Source organism: Stenella coeruleoalba (assembly GCF_951394435.1).
Source record: "Stenella coeruleoalba genome assembly, chromosome: 14".
NCBI classification, from domain to species: domain Eukaryota; kingdom Metazoa; phylum Chordata; class Mammalia; order Artiodactyla; family Delphinidae; genus Stenella; species Stenella coeruleoalba.
In genome coordinates, this window is record NC_137160.1 from 63,770,763 (window position 1) to 63,795,732 (window position 24,970).

The 24,970-nt window shown below is 57.2% G+C and overlaps 1 protein-coding gene across 6 annotated transcripts in view; it reads left to right on the forward strand.

Moving 5' to 3' along the window:
* The window catches only part of PI4KA (phosphatidylinositol 4-kinase alpha), a gene marked incomplete at its 5' end in the record, with an annotated part of 95,141 nt that overhangs the window by 66,187 nt on the left and 3,984 nt on the right, over positions 1-24,970 (forward strand). For 5 of the 6 annotated variants that reach the window (XM_079941878.1, XM_079941874.1, XM_079941875.1 and 2 more), the window contains 25 exons: positions 3,288-3,358; positions 3,434-3,558; positions 4,614-4,695; positions 4,848-4,931; positions 5,028-5,117; positions 5,607-5,726; positions 7,347-7,439; positions 7,873-8,029; positions 8,258-8,385; positions 13,374-13,532; positions 13,794-13,945; positions 15,130-15,237; positions 15,407-15,534; positions 16,439-16,558; positions 16,652-16,731; positions 16,820-17,013; positions 17,882-17,972; positions 18,281-18,448; positions 18,652-18,705; positions 20,235-20,355; positions 21,849-21,978; positions 22,781-22,851; positions 23,925-23,997; positions 24,076-24,146; positions 24,738-24,847. In XM_079941878.1, the coding sequence (XP_079798004.1) occupies positions 3,288-3,358; positions 3,434-3,558; positions 4,614-4,695; positions 4,848-4,931; positions 5,028-5,117; positions 5,607-5,726; positions 7,347-7,439; positions 7,873-8,029; positions 8,258-8,385; positions 13,374-13,532; positions 13,794-13,945; positions 15,130-15,237; positions 15,407-15,534; positions 16,439-16,558; positions 16,652-16,731; positions 16,820-17,013; positions 17,882-17,972; positions 18,281-18,448; positions 18,652-18,705; positions 20,235-20,355; positions 21,849-21,978; positions 22,781-22,851; positions 23,925-23,997; positions 24,076-24,146; positions 24,738-24,847 (2,780 nt within the window). Of the gene's footprint in view, positions 1-3,287; positions 3,359-3,433; positions 3,559-4,613; positions 4,696-4,847; positions 4,932-5,027; positions 5,118-5,606; positions 5,727-7,346; positions 7,440-7,872; positions 8,030-8,257; positions 8,386-13,373; positions 13,533-13,793; positions 13,946-15,129; positions 15,238-15,406; positions 15,535-16,438; positions 16,559-16,651; positions 16,732-16,819; positions 17,014-17,881; positions 17,973-18,280; positions 18,449-18,651; positions 18,706-20,234; positions 20,356-20,653; positions 21,741-21,848; positions 21,979-22,780; positions 22,852-23,924; positions 23,998-24,075; positions 24,147-24,737; positions 24,848-24,970 lie in introns of those variants that run through there. The other variant, XM_079941879.1, reaches the window with a different exon arrangement.

A 24,970-nucleotide genomic window follows, 5' to 3' on the forward strand; every position in this document is an offset into this window, starting at 1 on the left:
TCTGCTGAGGGACCCTGGGCTCCTCGGACGGTCTGGATGGACCTGGGGCATCTTGTGGCCAGGGAGCAGTAGTGCTTCTCAGGCGTCTGAGGTAGGCTGAGAGGACTGAGAATCAGGCTGCAGGGGCTCCCAACTAACAGATTATCAGAATTCGAGCATGGATACAGTATTTCTATTATCTTGCTTAAAAGAAAGGCAAATATACTAAGACGTATATATCCAAATACATTAGGAGATTACTTATATATTATGTATGATTATATATACGATATCATGATTTTGTTTCTCCCGCTAAAGTGTTCGTGAAGTAGGGACGTGTAGTTGTTTTTCTCATGCAATCAAGAAAGACGGAGCAGCAAGAAAGAGCCGCATGGTCCAGGGAGAGGCGGGGCACATGTGTAAGGTCACACCTTGTCTCAGAGTGACCAGGTAGGAAGGGCGCCCAACAGGTGATGGGCAGAGACGTCCCACGAGCAGCCTGTTAGAGGCACTCGTTAGTGGAGAGCAGAGAGCTCGCTGGGGGGCATCCCTCTTCTTGCCATGGGGGCTCCACACCTCAGCAGGCCTGCTGCCCACAAGGAGACCCCACTCGCTACCACACGTTTCCAGCAGGCCAGGACCTGTGGGCCACATCTGATTTAAGACTGCATCCTTCTTTTCCGGGAAAGTTTCAGGATACAAAAGTCTGTGTGAAACATGAGGACTGACAAGTCCCAGGATGCAGTGTCCTCAGACCCTGGGCTCACAGGGCCTTGGCGTGACCAGTCCCAACAGGACGATACTCCCAGGGAGACAGAAACAGAATTAACCTCTCTAGGGTATCAAAATGTGCCCATCACCAAAACCCTACTGAGGTGAACCTAAGATAAGAATAGGAATTAAAACATGAAGAGATATTAAAATTGAGGCAGCAAAGAAAAAAAATTAAATGCATAGTACTGGCACTGTTTACCAGTTTTAGTATAAGGACACGATAAATTGTAGCATCATTGTGTTGGTCTATGTGCTGATTTATAAGGTATTTAAGAATTGAAGAGACTGAAATATTAGACCTGTGCTTTAATTAAATGCTTAGAAGAATATGATGGAGTTTATAAATGTGTTTAAATATTTGATGAAATTTAGTATGCTCAATCCACAAATTTTTTAATGTATCTCATGTAATAATGCATTTATTCAGTAAATGGTATTAGCAATCATTTCAAGTATTCTCAGAATAAAAGTTTTTAAGAAACTAAACTAGTTCCTAAAATGTTAGGAAGAAATTATTCATGAAGTTATGTTATAGAATCTTTTTAAACAAATATTGTTTTTATTGATTGATTGCAAAAAGAATTAACTTTTCAGATTCAATGAATGGTGTTTTACTATTCTTAAAGTCATTTTTTTGAATCATGCTTTCTGAAATTTCCTGGAGTCAATGGACACATACCTGCAGATATTCCCCAGTCTGAACAGATTATTCAATGGATTTACTCTTTTTTACACATTCTTCTAATTTACTCTCCAAGTGCCCTTGGATGGATGATTTTTTTTTTTTTTTTTTTTTTTACAAGCATCCTTGATTTGCTAGATCCACAAGGTCTGGTTGATTAACAGTGTGGGAAAATGTTTTGAGGAGTGCTGAGTAATGATTCTAAGGTTAATAAATTTGGCATTGATACAGTTAGTGGTGAGGAGTCTTAGGACTTCCCTGGTGGCGCAGTGGATAGGACTCCGAGCTCCCAGGGGGGAGGGGTTCGATGCAGGGGGCCCAGGTTCGACCCCTGGTCAAGGAACTAGATCCTGCATGCATGCCGCAACTAAGAGTTTGCATGGCGCAACTAAGGAGCCTGCCTGCTGCAACTAAGGAGCCTGTGAGCCACAACTAAGGAGCCCAACTGCTGCAACTAAGACCCGGCGCAACCAAATAAATAAATAAAAATGAATAAATTAAAAAAAAAAAAGGTAGTGAGGAGTCCTTCCCACGCCAGCACCATCAGCACACTGACGACTTGAGCAGCTTGTTCTTGCTAATGGAGAACTAATTCCCAGGTGTCTCGGGTACCATTTTTTTCTTCTGTTGAAAAATCAGTCCTTGGAGAAATCTTTTGAGAAATCACCTCAGGGACTGTGAGGTGCTGCTCCATGTGACCCTGCACAGCAGTCCAGAGGTTGGTTTGACTCCTGTGGGGCTGACGAGGAAGGACAGTGGGGGGCCCGGAAGCCCCCTCCGCTGGCAGCACAGGGATGGCCACCAACCGTCCTAGCTACACAAGGTGTGTCGTGGAGGAAACGTTGGTGTTTTCTCGCAGTTCTCTCGCCAACACTGTGGTTCTCCCGCTGTTGTTTTTAAAACTCTGCTCTACCCCATCAGCACTGACCACACCCAGTGCCCAGATCTTGGTGTCAGAACACTGTTCTCCAGTAGAAGGAACCCGGGCTCCGTGGAGGAATGGTGACTCTAGGGAGAGCTGGGGCAGGGAGAGTATAGGCTGAGCCCAGGGCACCTTGCAGGGCCAGAAAGTAAGGTCATGCCGAAACGAGGAGAAAGAGAGAAGGAGAAGGTGGGGAGGTGTGTTGCAGGGCCCAGGAGCCGACCAGAGGGAGCAGCCACACAAATGATGAGCATTCGTGAGTCCCTACTGACTAGACGGTTGAATAAATAAAACACGGGGAGGGACACGCCTTCAGGTGGAATTCCAGTTGCTAAAAGGAGAAAGAATGCGGAAGATAGAAAATGTCGACAAGAACCAGAGGGACAGCTGCCGCAGAACACACTGATAGATGGTTTCCAGGAGAAGTGGAGGGCTCTGCGCAGCTTGACGTGTACAGGTTCTCGGGAGCCGCTGCCCCCCACTCCCTGCCCCAGAGTGAGGGCTGGACCTGGGGACTCGCATCTGAGGGTAGAGGGAGCATTCAGGGCCAGCCCACCAGTGACGGGGGCACCGACTTCACCCTACCCCCATAAGATGCGACCAGGAGGGCATTTCATCTAAAATCCCACGAGCTTGGTCCAGGCATGAGCGATCATCACACACACCTTGATTGAGGGACACCCTACAAGATGCCTGTGCCCTTCAGAAGTGGGGAGGACAGAAAGACTGGAAAGCCTAAGGAATCAGCACAGACTACCGGGCTCAGAGCCGTGCTGAGCGGATGCCAAGGGGTGCCCTGGACTGGGTCCCGGGACAGAAAGGGGGCCATGGGGGAAATGCAAGTAAAGCTGAGAGTTTGGGGGACAGTGTTGTATCAGCGACAGATGAGATGGTGGTCCCCTCTGCTGATGCCCTGCCCTCCTGTTGCAGGGATGATGCAGTGCGTGATCGCCGTTGCCGACAAGGTGTTTGATGCCTTCCTGAACATGATGGCAGATAAAGTAAGCCTTGTTGGAGCGCCAGTGCACGCCTGCCAGGGCCGTGCGGGGCCTGCAACCTGTCTCTTCTGAATCCAGGCCAAGACCAAGGAGAACGAGGAGGAGCTGGAGCGCCATGCGCAGTTCTTGCTGGTGAACTTCAACCACATCCACAAGCGCATCCGGAGAGTGGCCGACAAGTACCTGTCCGGGCTGGTGGACAAGTGAGCTCGGTTTCCTTCTGGTGCTGTGCATGTGTTCACGTGTGTGCACATGTGTGTGGATGTTTGTGTGCACACGTCTAGATTTGGGATGCAGGGAAGGGTCGACCTTGCATCATCAGTACAGAGAAAAGTGGACTCAGAGTCACAGCTCTCAAAGGGCGGGGCAGCCCCCACAGGATGTTGGCAAGTGAGGAGTCAGTGGTCTAACCCTCCCCTGTTCAGAGTGGTCGGTGCTACTTAGAGCACATCTCCTGACCGGGTGTCGTGTCCCTGTTCTTGGGATCCCACCCTCCCTGCTGCAGAGCTCTGGGCTCACTCTGGGATGCTCACAGCCATCCTAAGTGCCGTCTCCCCGCCCAGGGCCCGGCCAGAGGACCTGGTGGAATTAGTTTCTCCCAGGCCCTCGGGAGGAGGGGAGCTCACTCTGAGCTGGTTCCACCCTGGGCTTTCCTTGCTGTATTGAGAGGCACGGCAGGCTCGTGGAACAGGTCCTCCCAGGTGAGGGCCCTCATGGTGGGCTGCACCAGCCTCAGTGCACTGCCATGCCAGGCCTGCCTGCAGCTCCCGCAGGCATCCCCGGAGCCTGCAGCAGACACCATGTGCCCATCCAGGTAGGGCCGGAGGGCGTGTCTGAGCCAGGCCACGGAGCCTGCAGCCTGCTTCCCTTGGCCCAGGGCCACCTGCTTTGAGCAGCGGGGGGGTTTCAGTGGTAAACACTGCAGTGCTACACAAGCCACAGTTGTGGAACTGCGGAAACAGCAGGCCAGCTATAAGTTACATGCGAATTTTCTATTGTGTGGAGGGTCGGCACCCCCCAGCCCCCCATTGTTCGAGGGTCACCTGTCCTGCCATGTTCCACGTGAGGGTACAGGGGCCTTGGTTGAAAACAGGGAGGATCCCTGTGGGAAGCAGAGAGTGGTCTGGCCAGCGCATAACCAAGATGATGGGGCCCGGGGGGGGGCCGGGGCTGGGCAGCAGGAGGGGTGAGGGGCCTTAAGGAGCACAGCTCCTTGGACAGGTGGCTTCTGGGCCCTGAGAGGTGGCTCTGGGTGCAGATTCCCCCACTTGCTCTGGAGCGGGACGGTGCTGAAGACCATGCTGGACATCCTGCAGACCCTGTCGCTGTCACTGAACGCCGTGAGTACCCCGCCCACCCTTCTGAGCCTAGCTCATGCCACAAGCCGTGAATGGGGGGTTGGGGGGCTCCCATCACAGATGGGAGGGGTGGGGGAAGGGAGGGAGGTGCTGCGCAGGGACCTGCTTTGGAAGAGGGACCTGTGTTCTTTCAGGATATTCACAAGGACCAGCCTTACTACGACATTCCGGACGCCCCCTATCGCATTACCGTTCCCGACACCTGCGAAGCACGAGAGGTGGGCCGGGGGTTCGAACTTCAACACAAGGCTCTGGGGGACATGGTCCAGCCCTGTGTTCACTAAGCTCTGACAGCCCGGCGCACCCTCTTCCAGAGCATCGTCAAGGACTTCGCTGCGCGCTGTGCGATGATCCTGCAGGAGGCCATGAAGTGGGCGCCCACAGTCACCAAGTCTCACCTACAGGTACTTTCTTGAAATCATCAAAAAGCATCCTGGGGAGTTCCTTCCAGCCTTGCAGAGAGCTGTAGCCAGACAGCGTGCTGGAAATACCGACAGCACTGGTGTGAACTAGCAGATCAGGAACACTGGTCCGGGCCCAGGGTAATGGGACACCCTGTGGGGTGAGCATGCTGGTCAGGGGCCAGGAGGGCAGGTGCGGTGGGACTGGGGGGCAGGCCCAGGGGAGCCGACCGCTTATGGTAGGCAGGACTAGGGGTGCATGCAGGCTGGGCGAGAGTGGCATGGCCAGGAGCCTGGCAGGCCAGCAGGAACAGTGGCTGGCTCTGGCTCTGGCTCTGGTCCCAAGGGAGTGGCAGCCCGAGCGGAGCCATCTCTTCAGTGGATCAGGGTGGGCGAAGCCAGCCTTAGAGCCAGGGTTCCCTCCCCCACCTCACACGTGCTGCACAAGGCTTGCTTTTACCTTTAAAATAACACGGCGCTTCCCCGTCTCAGGAATACCTGAACAAACACCAGAACTGGGTGTCGGGGCTGTCGCAGCACACGGGGCTGGCCATGGCCACCGAGAGCATCCTTCAGTTTGCCAGCTACAACAAGCAGAACACCACCCTTGGGGTACGTGTGCCTCTGGGGAGCGGGGTCTCCAGCCGTGGGAGCCCTGCCCCCATATGGGGAGCTTGCGGTGTCTGTGGCAGACCCCAGGCTCGGGGGAGCTGCTCACCGTGTTTCTGACGGAGCTCTAAGGTTGATCCTTTATCAGGATCAGGTCCACGACGGACAAAGTGTCCTGCTGGACACGGTCAGCACGTTTTATGGTCACGCTGGCCTGGCCATCCATTGGACCGAGCTGCACCCCACGTCCTTGGCTTCGTCTCATTCTGCTCGAGGTTCATTTAGGGGCAGCACGTGCGCTGAGGGGTTCCCTCTGAACCAGATCAGAGATTTGCCTCAAAGCTGGTGGTTGGCAGCAGTGGCCTGTCCGGCAGTGGTGCGATTTGGCGTCTCCCAACCCTGGGGCCCAGTGCAGGGCCTCTGCGGTCCGTGGGAGCCCAGGTGGCCACGTGCACCTCTATGCTGCCCGCTCTGGGGTCAGGGGAGGCCAGGCGCCCAGGTGGGAAGGGAGCCGCCCCTTAGGCAGGCTGAGGATGCGGGCAGAGGCCAGCAGGGCTCGGTCCTGGTCCAAGGTGATGTTGCCTAAAAGATTTCGGGATTTTTCCACAGAAAAGTAGATTTAGGTTAGGTTTTTCCCTTTCCTGTTGCTCAGGAGGGAAGGACCCTTTTTATCTTGTGTTTTGATCGCTGGTTGTTGGGAGACCCCCGCCCTAGAGCCCCTGCCCTGCAGAAGGTGCAGCCTGTGGCCTGGCTGACCTCTCCGCCCAGAGGGGAGTGGGCTGGGGGCTGATTTGGGCACAGGAGCGGGGTCAGAGAGATGCAAGGGAGGGTCTGGCAGCTCTCAGTCCCTCAGGACTGTGCTCAGCCTGGCGAGAGGACCCCGTGTCCCCACTTCCTGGGGAGCAGGCCGAGGTCAGGGACAGTGAGTGGCAGAGCCAGTTTCCCACACATGCCTGCTCCAGGCCACTGTCTTCAAAAAATGTAATGCACTCTCAGGTCACTTTTTTAAAAATGAACCAGCTTAAAATTTTTATGAGAAAACCGTGTATTTTTTGTTTGTGGTCCAGTTTTACTGTTTATATCTTTTCCCCTGACCTTCTTTCCCCCCACCCCTACCACCCCAAAATAAAAAGTTGCCCAAAACCGCAGCATCTGAGGGTTGGTTGTCTCCAGTAGTGTCCGTGTATGACGACTGGCTGTGCTGGTGTGTAGGGAACAGAGCTGAAGGGACAGTGTGAGGTGGCCCTGGAGACACTGGGCGGGTCCAGCTGGAGGAGGGGCCTGGAGGGGTGGGCAGACTGGAGAGGCGAGGCCAAGGCAGGGGAAGTGGGGGCCGTGTGAGCCGAGGTCCCTTCCAAGTGTGGGCAGCCACACCAGTGGGGATGAAGTAGCTGGTCATGGAGCAAAGCTGTAGTCCCAGCTTCCTTCCGGAGATGTTTCAGAGTAAAATGTTTAAAACTCTGTTTTCCATGCGACCTGGCAGACCCCAGAGCGTGTTTAGAGGTGTTTCATTTTATTCACTTGCTATTGCTGGAGATTTTAATAACCCGGGTCTGAGCATGACAGCCTCACTGCACTGGGCTTTGGCCACGAGGGTGTGCAGTCACTGTCCCGTCTCTGCAGGCGACTCAGCTCACGGAGCGGCCAGCCTGCGTGAAGAAGGACTACTCCAACTTCATGGCATCCCTCAACCTGCGCAACCGCTACGCAGGCGAGGTAGCCGCCCGCCGGGTCGGGGCCCTCTAGCGTCCTCTCCTTCCTGGTGGGGGCGGGAGGTCTGTCTTGGGGGGAAGGTTTGGTTCTTGGAAGGAGTGGGAGCTCCTCTCTAGTCAAGTCTTGTGAATAAGAGAGCAACACCTTTCTTGGGAAAAAAAGTAATGTCCAACTCAAGAAGCACGTGGCTGATCTTGTTCAGCCCACGTGCAGGCAGCTCTGCTGTAGCTCAGTGTTGGATTCAGACATCAGGGCCGAGTCCCCGCCCTCGGGGACTGTCCAGAATGGTGGGAGCAGCACTTGTTTCTAGAGGAGGAGTTCCGGGGCACCATGCGCGGTGGCGGCAGCACCCAGATGAGCCTGTCACTCCGCGTGGGCAACGAAGCCCCGTGGTCCGGGTGACCAGGCCACATGTGCCTCCGCTGACCTTCCACAGGTGTATGGGATGATCCGCTTCTCAGACGCCACAGGCCAGACGTCTGACCTGAACAAAATGATGGTCCAGGAGCTGAAGGCAGCATTGGGCACGGGTGACCCTCAGCACTACACAGAGGCCATGTTCAAGCTGACGGCCATGCTCATCAGCAGCAAAGGTACCGCCCAGGCCCGGGCCACCTTGCTGTCCCCGGGAGCGAGTCCTGGCCACGCAGAGAGCCTGCGCTCCCCCGGGAGATCCCTGCGGCGTCACGCACAGGACTGGGGTGGGTGGGGCTGTAATTAAAAGGCCAGCGCTGTTCCGGCCGGTGCCAATTGTCCTGCTGACCCAGGGAGGATGTGGGTCGACCTGTCGGGGCCTCTGAACAGCATGCATTTGGTTCCAGACTGTGACCCGCAGCTCCTCCATCACCTGTGCTGGGGTCCCCTCCAGATGTTCAACGAGCACGGCATGGAGACGGCCCTGGCCTGCTGGGAGTGGCTGCTGGCTGGCAAGAATGGAGTGGAAGTGCCGGTAAGACGCCGGCTGCAGGCGGCTGCGGGGTGAGAGGTGGAGAGACAGTCCTGGCCCCTTGGATGACAAGCGTGGAGACCCCGGGAAAGCCCCTCACCCTACAGGGCCTCATATGTAAGCAAGACTGTGATATTAAAGCCTGCCCACAGGACTGTCACTGGGACCAGAGGGAGTGTGTTAAAGGACCCAGTGGTGCTTGAAGCTGTTATTTTTCTAAAGCTCGGCAGGGGGAGCCATTTCTCCACAAGTAGACACTTGTGTTTATCCACAGTGACCTGCGTCCTACCTGCCGACTCTGGGACAGCAGCCCTCCTGCTGGAGGGGGCCCACGGGGAGGGTCTACACACCCTTTCAGCTGATGGGATGAACAACCTAAGAACAGATTTATTTTTCAAAGATCCCATTAATTTTCACAGTAATGGGATTTGACATGTTTTTTCTGAGTTTCTTAAGATAATGAGATAAGTGGTCAGAAGGAGTGTTCTGTGTTTTTTGCCCCTGAGGGTCAGCTGGATAATTTCCAAGGATGGAACTGGAGTGTTCCAGGCGTGGAGGTGGCCGGCCGTAGTCGTACCTCCTCACGGAGTTTGTGTCCAGCTCACGGTGGCGGGCGTCTGTGGAGGGGCCAAGTCAGTTGTGTGGGGAGCAGAGACACTGGCCCCTGCCCCTCAGGAGGGAAGTCGGTTGGGTCTGGGCTCTCGCCTAGCTGGCTGTGCTGTCTTCAGGGTTCCAGCGCAGGTCCCTGCCTGTGTGTCGAGGGTGATGGCAAGGGGTCTGCGCAGAGTCTTTGTGAGGATGAGCCGACCTGGCCCACCTCACGGCAGCTGTTGTCACTGCAGGGCAGGGGCTCTTCAGTCACAGCTACGTCCCGCTCCGTCAGGACCCGTGCGTGTATTGTCTTCATCTGTGTTCACTGCTGTGTGTGATACACGCCTTGTAACAGTGCTGTCTGTGTTGTCAAATGCTTTTCCTAAGCCTTATGGGTGTATCCAGACCGTTTCCCCGTCCTCACTTACCTGTGTAAGCCTGGGTCTGTAGTTCTCCTCAGCGCTTCCTGGGCTGCAGGTGGAGGGAGTGAACTTGCAGCCTAGTTCACCTTCATCTCGTGCTTTGGCTGTTCTTCCTGGGTCTGTGATCCTAAGTTGCCTTTGGCATGTTACACACATCTATCATCTGTTGGCTTGCATTGTTCCTGGGGAGAAATCCACAAATTATCATCCTTTCTCAGTATGTGCTATTGTTTGTTTGTTTTTCCTTTTAGCTATTCTTAGGGTTTTTTATCTTTGATTTTTAATAGTTTGACTCTGTTGTGCTTGGGTGTGGTTTTCTGTGTATTTTATGTTGGGATTCCTTGAACTTCCTAAATCTAGAGATGTCAGGTTTTTCATCAGACTTGGAAAGTTTCAGGCCAGTATTTCATTAAGTATATTTTTTACCTGGTTCGCCCCTTCTCACTTGGGTTCCAGGGATGCCTGTGGTGCAGATGTTGTGACGATGGCAGTGTCCGAGGGTCGTCAGCATTCTCTTGGGTTGTTTTCATTCTTTCTCTCGCTTTGGTCCATTTTCATTGGCCTCCTTCCAGTTCCCTAGTACTTCCTCCTGCCTTATTCATTCTGTTGTTAAACCTTTTTTTTTTTTTTTTTTTTTTTGCGGTATGTGGGCCTCTCACTGTTGTGGCCTCTCCCGTTGCAGAGCACAGGCTCCGGACGCGCAGGCTCAGCGGCCATGGCTCACGGGCCCAGCCGCTTTGCGGCATGTGGGATCTTCCCGGACCAGGGCACGAACCCGTGTCCCCTGCATCGGCAGGCGGACTCTCAACCACTGTGCCAGCAGGGAAGCCCGTTAAACCATTTTTAATGTATTTTATTTCAGATATCATAATCCTCAGATCTAGTATTTCAGTTTCTTTTTTATACTTTGTATTTCTTTTTTATACTTTGTTTTTTTTTCCCGAGAATTTCTGTATCTTCACCTTTTCTTTCTATCTTTTCTGGTAAATCTCTAAACATATTTATGATAATTATTTGAAAATCCTTATCTGGTCGGTTAGTTCTAGCATCAGGGTCATCTGTGTTCAAGTTTGTGACTGTGGACCTGACACTGTGTTTAGAAAAACAGTGGAGACTGAGGGGCCCTGCTGCTTTAGCTTCTCCTTGTGTCTGGTGGCTGAAGTGAAGGCCGCACCCCCGAGGGGCTCATCTTGGCAAGAAGGGTGGGTTCTTCCTGCTTTACATCACACCTTCACATCTTCCTTTTTTTTTTTTTTCTCTAGTTGCGGTGAGCAGGGGCTACTCTTCGTTGAAGTGCGCGGGCTTCTCATTGCAGTGGCTTTTCTTGTTGTGGAGCATAGGCTCTAGGCACGCGGGCTTCAGTAGTTGTGGCATGCAGGCTCAGTAGTTGTGGCTCACAGGCTCTAAAGCACAGGCTCAGTAGTTGTGGCACACAGGCTTAGTTGCTCCGCAGTATGTGGGATGTTCCCAGACCAGGGATCAAACCTGTGTCCCCTGCATTGGCAGGTAGATTCTTAACCACTGAGCCACCAGGGAAGTCCCCAAGGAGGGGTTTTTATGCCAAGCAAATTGCTACGTCATTTGGGGTCTGTCAGACTCCAGTCTGTCCCCTCCCTCTGCCATCATCAGTAGCTTGGCTGGCTTGAGGTTTCGGCCTTGGCAGGTCCGTCCACCACTTGTGCCAGACCTAGTGCTGGCCCCGGGCTGTTGGGCTCATCCTTCCCAGGGAAATGTGATCTCTTTCTGGAAAGCAGCTCTTGGCAGCTCTTCACCTGCCCTCCTCAACAGCCCGACAGCTATGTGTGGGTTTGGTGTCACCAAGCTCTTGCTGTTGGCTCAGGGCTGAAGGCTGTCTGTCTCCCTGCTCCTGGCCTCTGCAACGATCTGCTGTCCAGGCCCAGCTATGCTCCACACTCCGAAGTGGGGGCCGTTCCCCTATATTTCTATGTCTTTAGTATCATTGCACCCTGGTTTTTCATTTTTTTTATTATCTGCCAATGTTTGCTGGTTATGGAGCAGTTGGAAGGTATGAGCACAAAGAAGGAAACAAAAATCGTTCGTAGCCCCAACTCAGAGGCGGGTGCTGCTGGAGTCTTTTGCATTTGTGGGGAGATAAAGCCCGAGCAATCTTATTGGTCTCATATAGCACAAGGGTCTGGGCCTTCGTTCCACTGAGACAGGAAAGAATTCTGGTCCCCTGGTTCTGTAACCCGTAGCAAGAGCACAGGCCCAGACTGGCCCCCACCGTCCGGCAGTCTGTAAACGCCCAGACAAAATCCTCATGGCCCTCTCTGCCCCCCGACACTCCACGGCGAGCCTTAGTGAATCCTGTCAGGTCTACCTTTTATCTTTAAAGCATCTTCAGAATCTGACCACCTCCCAGCAGCCCGGCCCAGCCCCTGTCTCTCCCCTGCACTTGGAGACAACCCAGCCCCTGCTTTCCCCCCAGACCCCTCCACCTTCTCTACACAGAGGAACCAGGAAAATGGATCAGATCAGGACCCTCCCACGCCCGGACCTGTCCATGCTGCTTGTGCTCACGCAGAGCAGAGGTGGACGGTGTCTAACCAGCAAGGCCCCTCTGCCCCCTGTTGCCGCCACAGGCACCCTGCAATCCCTGCTGTCCCGGCCCCGGTGGGCTCCTGCTTTAGACTGCGGGTGCCACTCCCTCCCCGGCAGCGCTGTCCTCAAACAGGTTTTCTCCAGGGCTGGTCTGAGCTGTGTCCTCCACCTGGGGTCTCCCCAGCCGCCCTGCCTGAAATGCCGCCACGCCGTCCCCGCTTCCCTTCACGGCTGTTTGCCCCCAGCGGAGAGCGCCGTGCAGTCTGTAGGCTGCTTCTACTCAGCCTGGACCTGAGTTGTGTTTGTTCACACTCATGCCCCGAGCCTGGAAGGCAGGCCCTGGCCAAGGTGGTGACCAGGACGGGGGTACAAATGGTGGGCAGGCAACCTGGTGGGCTGCTCCCTTACCCTCCACCCTGCAACACGTTTGGCTGCAGGGGCGACCGCCGGGAGTCCATCCTTGTGTCGTGGATGGGCTTCTGTCTGCGCTGGACTCTGTCCTCACCTCATGGCCTCCAGATGGCTTCTGTGCCTGCAGGCAGGGAGGAGGGCAGAGGCGAGCATCACCTCCCTGCCTTCTTCCTCAGGGCTGCCCCGACTCCCACTGCTCACTCCTGCTAACGAGTGGGCGAGGGGACCTGAGACTGGCTGCCTGGCGCCCTGAGCAGCCATGGAATGGGAGGAGGGATGGGGTCCCCGTGTCCCCGCAGGGGCTCTGGATGCCCTGGAAGGAGCCGCTGGCTGTTGTCAGGCCACAGAGGCTGCTCCCCTGCGAACCCCTCACCCAGGCTGGTGGGGTCACAGGCTCCACGCGGCCCCCACAGTTCTTCCCTGAGCCTGGTTAGCGGCATAAAGGTGTCGTGTGGGGTCCATGGGGGTGGAGAGGAGGAACTGGGTTCTGGAGCCCGCCACGCCCCTGCCACTGCCAGCCCAGAGGCCCTGAGCAGGCGGCCTCCCCTGCGTGGTTTCCAGGCAGTGCTGTCACAGGTGGGCTGCACCACAAAGCAGGACACCTCCTGGCTATGGTCCAGGAGGGGCTTCTGGTGAAAAAAGGCTGGAAAGTGGGATCATGGGGAGATCTTAGTGATTTTTTTTTTCATACCTTCCTCGGTTTTCTAAATTTTGTTCAGTGAGCATATATTCCTTTTATGATTAAAAAAACAAAACAGGGGGCTTCCCTGGTGGCGCAGTGGTAGAGAGTCCGCCTGCCGATGCAGGGGACACGGGTTCGTGACCCGGTCCGGGAGGAGGCTGGGCCCGTGAGCCATGGCCGCTGAGCCTGCGCGTCCGGAGCCTGTGCTCTGCAACGGGAGAGGCCACAACAGTGAGAGGCCCACGTACCGCAAAAAAACCCCCAAAAAACCAGCAAGCCTTTTTCTGCGCCCCACGGAGGGGCTAACACCTGCATTCTTGCAGTTCATGCGGGAGATGGCGGGGGCCTGGCAGATGACAGTGGAGCAGAAGTTCGGCCTGTTTTCTGCGGAGATAAAGGAAGCAGACCCCTTGGCTGCGTCGGAAGCCAGTCAGCCCAAACCCTGTGCCCCCGAGGTGACCCCTCACTGCATCTGGATCGATGTACGTGCCCCCGTCTCCCCTGTGCTCCACCCACTCTTCCCCGGGGTCGGGACTCCAGGTTGAAGACTGCCCCACCTCGGGGGTAGCTGGCCCATCTCGCTCCCCACGCCCCGCCGGTCTCGTCCCTTTGCCCTGCAGACCCCACCTGCCCTCCTGTGGGCCTGAGCCCCTCCTTGGCAGGCAGTGGTGGCTCGAGGGTGGGCGGCCACCCGGCCCTGCCAGCAACATGGCCCCACCAGCAGCGTATCCCTTTCCGTCCAGTTCCTGGTGCAGCGGTTCGAGATTGCCAAGTACTGCAGCTCTGACCAGGTGGAGATCTTCTCCAGCCTACTGCAGCGGTCCATGTCTCTGAGCATTGGGGGCACTGCGGGGAGCATGAACCGGCATGTGGCGGCCATCGGGCCCCGCTTCAAGTAAGAGCTCACCTCAGGGCCTGCTCCCCCGGGTTTCCTGTGGTTGGTCACTTGTTCACCAGAAACTGACCGAGTCCCCAGTACATGCAGGGCCCCTGGGAAAGGCATCCGCACATGATGGCCGAGGCCACCATGCCCTCTCGGGGCTGAGGACATGGGGCAGCGTGCTGTCCACAGCAGGGAAGTGTGCAGGAGGTGCTTCATGTGGGGACCCGGCCAGCCAAACACTGGGGGTGAGCAGCAGCAAAAGGATTCTGGTGACACACTGGAGAGGGAAAAACGGCCAGCTGTGTGGCAGAGCCTGGTGTGACAGCTCAGGCCCATTACCCTCTGAGGCCGATTGTGCCAATTGCACACCAAGCCCTGTGCAAAACCAGCAACACCGGGGGAGGGCACACACCCCAATAGGCAGCATGTGGCCCAGTGGGCCTCAAACCAGGTGTGGTGGTCAGGGGCGCTGTGTACACAGCAGGAGGGCCTGGCCTGGCATGGGGAGGGCGCTTGACTGGGCCTGCAGATACGTGGGGGGTCAGATGGAAGGAGGGTGAGGGGCCCCTGCAGGTGGGCACCACTCCCTCTACCTGTTCCCCTACCTGAGCTCTTGACTCATGTTCCTGAAGCCCACTGGGCACGCCCTCGGGCCGTGCTTCTCAAACCAGTACCCAAGGGCTAGTTTTCTTTTTCCCTAATTTTCAGTCTGTTGTGGACCTATACTTTTACAAATTGCAACGAGAATGGGTTAGTAGGAGAGGATCCATGCTGGACCGTCCCAGCCATGGGAAGTGGCCATGGAGACGAGCAGGAGGGCTGCCCATTCCTGACCAGCGCGTCTGCAGATGCCTGCAGGGCAGCCCTGATCTTGCAGAATCCAAGCAGATTGTTCTTAGAACCTGAGTTCTACCTTCGTAGTCCCCGTAGGTGATGGTACCTCAGGGAGTGGTTTGCAGTTTGTGGGACCAAAGCTTCTGGCCGAGGGGCAGAGTCACACACACGTCGTTTTCCCCCCAACAAAAGTGAAGGTTTAAAAATCCTTTCGTAAGGCATCAGGGTACAGTAATCCGAGACAGGTGACCACCTGCCCGATCCACAGCCCTGGCGGGAGGGCTCTGCCGCCTGCAGGTGGGCCCTGAGCTCAGGGAGAGGTTTGCAGGAGGCGCCACTCGCTGACCGGGGCCCTCTTGCAGGCTGCTGACCCTTGGCCTGACCCTCCTGCACGCGGACGTGCTTCCCAATGCGACCATCCGCAACGTGCTCCGCGAGAAGATCTACTCCACTGCCTTCGACTACTTCAGGTGCTGCCCCCACCCCACCCCCAGCCCCCAGGCCTGGGTCACTCGGCCTGCTGGGTGCCGACCCCCGGCTTAGTGGCCCGACTTCTCATTAGGAGGCTGCGCGCCCCACCTTGCCGCGCTTCCTAACTCCTAGACCCTGGCACTCACCCTCGTCCCTGGCTGTTTGCAGTTGTCCCCCAAAGTTCCCTACGCAGGGAGAGAAGAGGCTGCGTGAGGACATAAGCATAATGATTAAGTTCTGGACCGCCATGTTCTCAGATAAGAAGTACCTGACCGCCAGCCAGCTCGTTCCCCCAGGTGAGCCCCAGCCTCAGCTGTGCTGCATGGTCACCAGAGGCCCATGCCTGCCCGGTCACCTCTTCTCTGGCCGCTGCTGGGGAGCGGGAAGGAGGGCAGGGTCTCCAAGCAGACAGGCAGACACCCCCCGGTATAACTTCCCAGCGCGGGGCCGTTCTCGGGCCCCCTGCATGCCCAACAGTCTGTATTGGACTACAGCCTATGTGCTGGGAGGGATAGGGCACGGTCCATTGTCACCTGGTGGGGCCAGTCTTACCGGCAGGTGACTCCAACATGGGGGGTCGTGGGAACGTCCCCTGATTCCAGGCACTTGCCCTGCAGCAGTTGGGGACCAGGGGCAGTTTTCTGGAAGAGGTGACGTGTGAGCTGCATCTTGGAGCATGGAGGGTGGACGGGGTCAGGGAAAGGCGCTGAAGTGGGAGCCAGCAGCCGCCCCACAGGAGGAAGCCCTGCTCTTGTTTCTCTGAAGCATGTAGCTGGTCACGCGCCCAGGCTGGGGGAGGCGCGTGTCTCTGCAGGCAGACCCACATGGACAGCCTGGCCGCCACGAAAGGGAAAAGCAGGCACAGTGATTGTAAGCAGCTCTTGGCTCCACTCAGAGCAGGGCAGGCAGCCCTGCCATCTGTCCCCACGGGTCCCCGAGTCATCGCCATGTAGGAGGACACTGGGAGGTCAGTGCCATAATTGATCAAGGCGGCTCCTCGATTTGCTTTGCTTTGGGCTCAGGGGAACATAACACACTTTAGAAAACTTCCATCTGCAGTGGTTCATGAGGAACTTTGCAGACGCCTGGTTCGTCCAGGGAAGCCGTCACCGGCCGTCTCCCCCACCTGCTCCCCCACAGCTGCTTTGTCTGTGGTGAAGGTCCAGACACCTCTTTTTAGAATGCTGTGTCTGCCCACAGATAACCAGGACACCCGGAGCAATCTGGACATAGCAGTTGGCTCGCGCCAGCAGGCTACACAGGGCTGGATCAACACCTACCCGCTGTCTAGCGGCATGTCCACCATCTCCAAGAAGTCAGGTCGGTGGGGCTTTGCTGCCGGGTCCCTTGGGTCCTCAGGGTCATAGAGCAGCTCCAAGGGACACTCTGTGCCCTCCCCACCCCCATCCCCAGGCATGTCCAAGAAGACCAACCGGGGCTCCCAGCTGCACAAGTACTACATGAAGCGCCGGACGCTGCTGCTGTCCCTGCTGGTGAGGCCCGTGCGCCATGCCTGCAGCGCTGGGGTGGGGGAGGGGCGCGGCCATGCAGAGGCACATCTGTGTCTGTGTCCCTCACCAGGCCACTGAGATCGAGCGTCTCATCACGTGGTACAACCCACTGTCAGCCCCAGAGCTAGAGCTGGACCAGGCTGGAGAGAGCAGCGTGGCCAACTGGAGGTCCAAGTACATCAGCCTGAGCGAGAAGCAGTGGAAGGACAATGTGAACCTCGCCTGGAACATCTCTCCTCATCTGGCCGTGCAACTGCCAGCCAGGTGGGCTGCCTGAGAGGCCGTGCCGGAGGTCCAGCACAAGGCACCTGGCGGGGGGAGGGCACGTGTCACAGCCAAGGACTGTAAGGGAAGAGCCATCGTAGCCCTAGATGCTCCCCAGTCCTGTACAGTGGTAGGGTCTGTCCTGCCAGGGGCCCAGCACCCCGGAGCCCGAGGAGATAACATCAGGGCACCCCAGGGCCTCACCTTGTTTGATGAGGAAAGGAAACACCTGTGGTTACTCTGGGAGGTAGGCCTGGGGGGTCTGGGTTGGTTCCTGGGTGGCATCTTCAGGCAGCAGGCTACTCAGAGGGGCGGCTGGCAACCGAGTGTCCTGTGAGCTGTCCTGAGGCAGCTCTTAACAGGGACAGGACTCAGGCTGGTAGGTGCTGAGAGGGGCTTCCCAGGCCCCCTGTGCTGAATCCCAGTAGACTCCATGTGCCTGCGTGCAGGGTGGGCCTTTCTTCCCCGGAGCCCATGGTGCATACTTACTGCTTCCTTCTTCGGGTCCTAAGTCCTCCTCAGGACAGGATCGCAGCCTGACGGTATTTAGGCAGCAGCTGCCTGCCTTAGCCTTGGGCGGTCACACCTGAACACTTTGCACCCACCCTCCCACCTGCTAGCGTGCCTTCTGGCCCACGGGTGCCACAACGTGGATGGGTGCTTTGGGGGCCAGGCCAAGGGAGGTGTCCTTGGAAGGATCATTCCTGCTCCAAGGAGTTCTGCCCTTGGGTCACAGCTGGTCACAGTAAACACCATGTCAGTAGCCACAGTGCTCAGATGTCACTGGGTGTTGGTCCACATCACTTAGTCCAGGGCTCCCCCAGCCCCCGTCTTCAATGTCTGCCACCCACACCCTCTTTGCCTGCAGGTTCAAAAACACAGAAGCTATCGGCAATGAGGTGACCCGTCTGGTTCGCTTGGACCCAGGAGCCGTTAGTGACATCCCCGAAGCCATCAAGGTAGCATGGCGGGTAGCGTGCCAAGGCCTGGTCCTAAGTGCACAGAAACAAAACTGCCTCCAGGGATGCCTGGAGGCGAGGAACACAACCAAAACCCACTGACCTCAGTGGTACCACGATTTTTCTGATCTTTTGTGTTATCTACTCTTCGGATGAAACATTTACTGTGTTTACAGTAGAAAAACGTTGAGTGTATTTCACCCTGGTTGAAGTTGTGCTGTTGTATGTAATGTGTCAGAAGCTGTTATAAATGCCTTGCAGTTTTCACTCCTTGGGGCCATCCCTGTGACTCCCTTCTTCCTCCCCAGTTCCTGGTCACCTGGCACACCATCGACGCCGATGCCCCCGAGCTCAGCCATGTGCTGTGCTGGGCACCCGCAGACCCACCCACAGGCCTGTCCTACTTCTCCAGCATGTACCCGCCGCACCCACTCACGGCGCAGTACGGGGTCAAAGTCCTTCGGTCCTTCCCGCCGGTGAGCCCATCTGCTGGGTCGACCTCGGGGGGCTGCCCAGCCCCACGGGGGGACAGAGGGCAGGCCTGATTGAGGGTGAGGACGTGTCGTGGGGGTGGAGTGACAGCAGGGCCAGTCCAGGTGGGGTGGGGCCCTGGGACCCCTGTCCTGCCTGGTGCTCTCACCCCTTCCTGAGTCATGACTGCTCCTCCCCCACCACACAGGATGCGATCCTGTTCTACATCCCCCAGATTGTGCAGGCCCTCAGGTATGACAAGGTAAGGCATGCAGCACAGGCCGACCAGCCTGGAGGGCCGGGCGGGCAGCGGGACGGAGCCCAGGAGCAGGGCCACTGAGCTGGGACCTGGGCCCGAGGTCTCTCACCCCCATGTGGTCATCCAGCACCCGAGGCCCAGTCCTGCTGTGCTGGGTGAACAGGTTCTGGAAACATTGCCGGCTGCTTCTTCAGGGTGGGTGACCTGGCCTGGGACCCGTACCTGCTGGATGGGGGTCTCAGCAGGTCCCCTAGCTCCCAAATCCAGCTCCCCGTCTCCTGGGGGGAGTGGCCAAGGGGTTGGAGGAGACAGCATGTGTATTAGTGAGCTCAGGCCACCCTGGCAAAGTACACAGACTCGGGGCTTAAACTACAGGGAGCTCGTTCCACACAGTCTGGAGGCTGGACATCTGAGATCCAGGTGTCAGCAGGGCTGGTTTGCCCAAGGCCCTCTCCTTGCCGTGTAGACGGCGGCTTCTCCCTGTATCCCCACATGGCTGTCCATTTGTCTGTGTCCTAATCTCTTCTTATAAGGATACAAGTCAGATCGGATCAGGGCCCCCTACTGATCTCATGTAACTTCATCAGTTCTTTAAAGGCCTATATCCAAATACAGTCACATTCTGTGTGGGGGGGGGGACTTCAACATATGAATGGGGGGTGGGGGTGGATAATTCAGCCTTAACAGTGTACATGCACATAGGGGCCTGGCAAAGGGCCTGGCCAGAAAACACCCACGGGGTGACCACAGCCCGGAGCCCTCACCACCCGCGCTTCATCACAGTGCCACACCCAAGCCTGCGTCTGAGGGCAGCAGCGTCTACCCCTCCTGCTCCTGCCCATACACCCCCCTGCCCTGGGCCCACAGGGCCCCAGAACACCCCATGCCCTGGCCAAGCCTGGAGACCCTGCACTGGAGGTTGCACATTCGTGGTTCATCTTTAGATCTAGTTGCTGGGTTAGAATTGGGTTATTTGAAGTTTGACCTGTTTGGGAAGCCCACCCACCCAAGTTGAGGACATCTGTCCAAGGAATACTTTACCAGATGGGCCGCAAATGACTGTGGGGAGGGAGAGGCTGCACCCCAGGAGTCTTCCAGAAAGGCCAGCTGCCTTTGTAACCTAGAACATGGGAATTCAGCCCGAGCTGGGAGTGACGCAGGGTTTTCTGGGACCCGTCCGTCACTGGGCAGCGTCTTCTAGACAGCAGTCCACAGGGGCGCATTTGAAACCCGCCTGCCCACGCGTCATGCTTGACGACAGCAGAAGCTGGTTAGAGTCCAGGGCTTAGAGTCCAGAGGAGGGAACAGAGGAGACAAAAGCTGGTGCATGCCTGCATAGACAAAGACCCCGGCGGCTGGCCAGCCAGCTGGACTCAGGCTCAACTCCGCCACGCAGGAGAGGTGCTCACAGCCGGCACCGCTCGACCACGCTTCTTTCTGGGTCTGCCAAGCGTGGAGTCATTGCTGCTTGGGTGAGAGTGGCCTCTCTTGGTGGAGTGTGGCCAGCCTGGGCTGACCTTGCTTTCCTACAGATGGGCTATGTGCGGGAGTATATTCTGTGGGCAGCATCCAAGTCCCAGCTCCTGGCACACCAGTTCATCTGGAACATGAAGACGAACATCTATGTGGATGAAGAGGGGCACCAGAAAGACCGTGAGTGCCTGTCCCTCGGACCCCACCCCGTCCTCACTACCTGCCCAGGGTCATCATTCCTCCACTCCCACCTCTGACCCCTGCCTGGCCCCCAAGACCCTGTGGCTCCATCTGCAGCTCCACGGGCAGCGCTTCCCAACCCAGGTCATCTCAGGACCCTCACACCCCTCACACCCTTGAAAACTACAGACCCTCAAAGAGCTTGGGTTTATGTGGCCTTATGCTCACCAACATTAGAAATTAAAAATAGAGGGCTTCCCTGGTGGCGCAGTGGTTAAGAATCTGCCTGCCAATGCAGGGGACAAGGGTTTGAGCCCTGGTCTGGGAAGATCCCACATGCCGTGGAGCAACTAAGCCCGTGCGCCACAACTACTGAGCCTGTGCTCTAGAGCCCGCGAGCCACAACTACTGAGCCAGTGTGCCACAACTACTGAAGCCCGCGCGCCTAGAGCCCATACTCCGCAACAAGAGAAGCCACCGCAGTGAGAAGCCCGCGCACCGCAACGAAGAGTAGCCCCCGCTCGTCGCAACCAGAGAAAGCCTGCGTGCAGCAACAAAGCCCCAAAGCAGCCAAAATTAAAAATAAAAAAAAATAAAAAAATAGAGACCCATCTCACATAAACATAACTTTTAAAGAAGTGAGCGAGAAGAGTAGCATTGTTTAACACGTTTACAGGCCCCTTTAGTGCCTGTGGGAGATGAGGTCATCAGTGCGGTGCGAGAGCCCCTCACTCTGCCTCTGCATTTCATGTCAGAATATGCTGTTTGGGCTGAAGTGGCTGCAGGAGATTGGGCCTTGCTGACCCATAGTTGGAAACGGAGGAGTGTCTTGTGCTCAGGCCCCCATGGGTGCTCCCCGCCAATGCTACCAAGCTTGGCGGGACGGTTTCTCAGGGGTTCAGTGCAGTGAGGAGTCTGAACCGTGTTATGAGCCTCGCTCTCTGTTCATCCAGCCCCTGCTTGCCCTGCACTCGCCCCTCGCAGGACCTGTAACACCCGCTGTGGTCACACCCAAAGTGCAGGGCAGGGTCTCCAGTGCTGACGCATTTCGTGACACAGTATTTAAAGATCCTGTGTGTGGAGCCCCAGCTGCCTCACAGGACAGAAACGTTTCTGAGTGCTGGGAAACTGTCAGGCTTTTTTGTCAAGTTTAACAAAGTTTTGTAGTTGTTTTCCTTAAATGGCAGATTCATTTTATTGATTTTCAAGAAAATATCTGCCATAAGTCTACGTCTGAGTGACTTTACCTTATCTCTTAGTCACTCCTTCAAGTAAAAATGACGGTCTCTGGAAGAGGGGACAGTCAGATGCAGGTACTCCCCTGAGACCACCACACACTTCAGGTGCGGCCCCCGTGAGCATCCGTGATCCTGGGGCCCTCCACTCGCCACAGCCTCACGGGCATCAGCACCCTGAGGAGGGCAGACCTTCTCTGGGTGGGGTCTGGAGAGAGGGTCCCTGGGACTGCAGGCTCACCCTCGGTTTCTCTGCAGCTGACATTGGCGACCTCCTGGAACAGCTGGTGGAAGAGATCACAAGCTCCTTGTCTGGCCCGGCCAAGGACTTCTACCAGCGTGAATTCGACTTCTTCAACAAAATCACTAACGTGTCAGCCATCATCAAGTAAGTGGCATCTTCTCCAGGCCCCACTTGCGGGAGCTGCCCAAGGAGCTTTGTAGACTCCTGACGTCCCCCGCTAAGGAACAGCCAGACGGGGAGTTTGCTTCCACCGTCCAGGGCCCCCGTGGGCATAGCAGATGCACAGAAAACAACATCTCAGGTTCACTTTGGGTCTTGCCCAAGCCTGAGGACATCTGCTCTCCAGGTTCTGATGGTCCCCGTGGTGTTAGGGAAACCAGACTCCTTTGCAGCCCTGAGGTCCTTTCTTGATTCACCTCCTGGGCCCTCATTCACGTGGAGCAGACGCCAATCTTGGACGTCTTGGCCACCCATTTGTGCAGGATGGGGCCCCGGGGTTGCGGATGCTGGCCGAGCGCCTGGGGAGGCAGCAGGGGAGCCCTAGTGCTGTTCCTCCAGGCGCCTAGTCGCCACACTGTCCCCAGTGCTCAGGCTCCCCCGCTACCCCATCACTGCGGGCCATGTGTCCCATGGTCCTCTCCTGACCAGTTCTAAGCAGAGCGGCAACGTGGCTGCAGAGATGGAGGGTCAGCGTGGACTCCCTGGGCCTCTGCCACGTGAGAGGCGTGATTCCATTTCACTCGCCTTGTTGTGGGGCGCAGAGGTCTGAGGGTCTGCCCGAGGCCACACTGCCAGTAAACCACGTAGCCCGCAGCCTGACCCCCACAGCATTGCACACCCCCTTCCCCTGCCCCAGGTGGCAGAGTGCAGGGCTAGGGCCCTCGGACAGGAGGGCCTGTCTGTGCCCCGAAGCCACAGACACCAGCGTCTGTGTCTTGTTCTCCAGGCCCTACCCTAAAGGTGACGAGAGGAAGAGGGCTTGTCTGTCGGCTCTGTCTGAAGTGAAGGTGCAGCCTGGTGAGCAGTGCTCGAGGCCAGTGGGACGGGGGTCTGGGGGACCCTGGGTGCCCGGCACCCCTCTCCAGAACCTGCCCCTGCCAGTGGTCACTCTTGGTTCTCCTAGCTACAGCTGAAGGCCGAGGCCCTGTCCTTGGCAGCTGTGGTTCTAGAAGTTTCCTGAGCTCCAGTGTAACAGAAGTAACGCAGGCCCCACAGTGGGCTTAGGGAGGAGCGGGGGTGTCCCAGGTGTGCTAGGGCTTGTGGGATGAAGGGGCCCATGCCCCCCTCCCTGCTGCTCTTGCCACGTGGTCAGATCCGTGTCTTTTCAAGACAAGATGGGAACCCAGACGTCACCGCACAGCTCTCCGTTCTTAAGTCTTACACATTCGTTCTTCAAAACCCTGGCCTTGCACACTTGCCCACTGCCCACCTCAGTGGTGGGCACCAGTGCAGGGCCCTCGGTGGGCCTCTCCTGACTGTGCTGAGCCCTGCCCAGCCCCGCCCCAGAGAACACTCAGCCTCCCAGAGGACACCATGCTGCTGGGTCGTGTCCCCGAGGCACTGGGGAGCCAGCTGGGCTCTAGAGCAGAGTGGAGCTCGGGCCGTTTGAGGGAGGCTGGGCTGGCGAGGGAAGGAGGGTGGATGAGGTGGGGGCCTGCATGCTCCCCAGGGGCCCAGTCCCTCCCACCAGGACCCCGCCTCAAGCACCCCCACCTCCGGGGGCTCGGGGAACTGTGGTCCCTGACCAGGAAGGGTCTTCTCTCGACCTGCGCTGATAGGGTCGAGCTGGGGGTGTCAGGTGGGTGGGTGCTGGGGCTCCTGTGTCCTGTGGCATTGGCGGCCAGTGGCTTGAGAAGCTGAGGGTTTAGGGTGTCCTCTTGGAGAAGCGTCTGCGGGAGGTGGTTGCCCCATGTGGAATGTCAGGATGGGCCCAGGGAAACAGCACAGAGTCAGGGAAGACAGCCTTACCGGCCTCGGAACAAGGAGTCGGCGGTGCCGCAGGCAAGGCCCTTGAGGCCTCAGCACAGCCCCGTCTGCTGGGAAAGCCTCATCCTGGTCGGGCCCTGGGATGTCCCTTCTGTCCCTCATAGGCTGCTACCTGCCCAGCAACCCCGAGGCCATCGTGCTGGACATCGACTACAAGTCCGGGACGCCCATGCAGAGGTGAGGCACCCCCCGCAAACTCCCCCTCACGGGCTCCCATTCCCTGTCACTTGCGCCCCATTCTGTTTTGTTTTCCAGCGCTGCAAAGGCCCCATATCTGGCTAAGTTCAAGGTGAAACGATGCGGAGTTAGTGAACTTGAGAAGGAAGGTCAGTGGGGCACGTCCGACGTAGTTTGGGGTCCCCATGAACGGTGACAGCCTCCGGCCAGTCAGTCTGGGCCCTTGTCTGGGGGTGGCAGGCACGTGTGCAGTGACAGAGGCCCCAGGGAGGACTGGTCGGCTTGGCTGCCGTGAGAGTGACCGCAGGCTGGCAGCCTCCACAGCAGGAGTCGATTCTCTCCGTCTGGAGGCCGAGGTGTCAGCAGGGCCCTGCTCCCTCCTGAAGTGCTGTGAAGGATCCTTCCGGCCTCTTCCCGGGACAGGGCATGGTTGTTCTTCAGCTGTGGCTGCCACATACATCACACTCTGCAGTTCTGGGGGGGCATGAATGTTGGGAGCACAGCAGCACAAGGGTGTGGCCCTGGGTCCTTGCTCCTCAGCTGTTCTTAGGAAGAGACCCTGGCCCCGTGGCCCCACCCACTGACCCCTGGTGTCTGCTGGGCCTCGTTGGCCTCTTTAGGGTTTTGCAGAGATGATCCCTAAGGTTCTGTGTTGCTTCAGGCACATGATCAGGGCTCGCCCCCAGCATCCTCAGAGGGCCTCTCTGCCCGCCGCTGACAGGCACCCTCTCCCTGTGCAGGTCTGCGGTGCTGCTCAGACTCCGAGGATGAGGGCAGCACGCAGGAGGCCGATGGCCAGAAAATCTCCTGGCAAGCAGCCATCTTCAAAGTGGGAGACGACTGCCGTCAGGTAGTGGGCTGGGCAGGCAGGGCAGGGCCGGAGGTGTGCGGGGCTGGGGCAGGCCCGCCTCTCTCCAAGGCTCCAGGCACACTTCTCAGCATCACACAGAAATAGGAATCCTTGGTTCCCCAT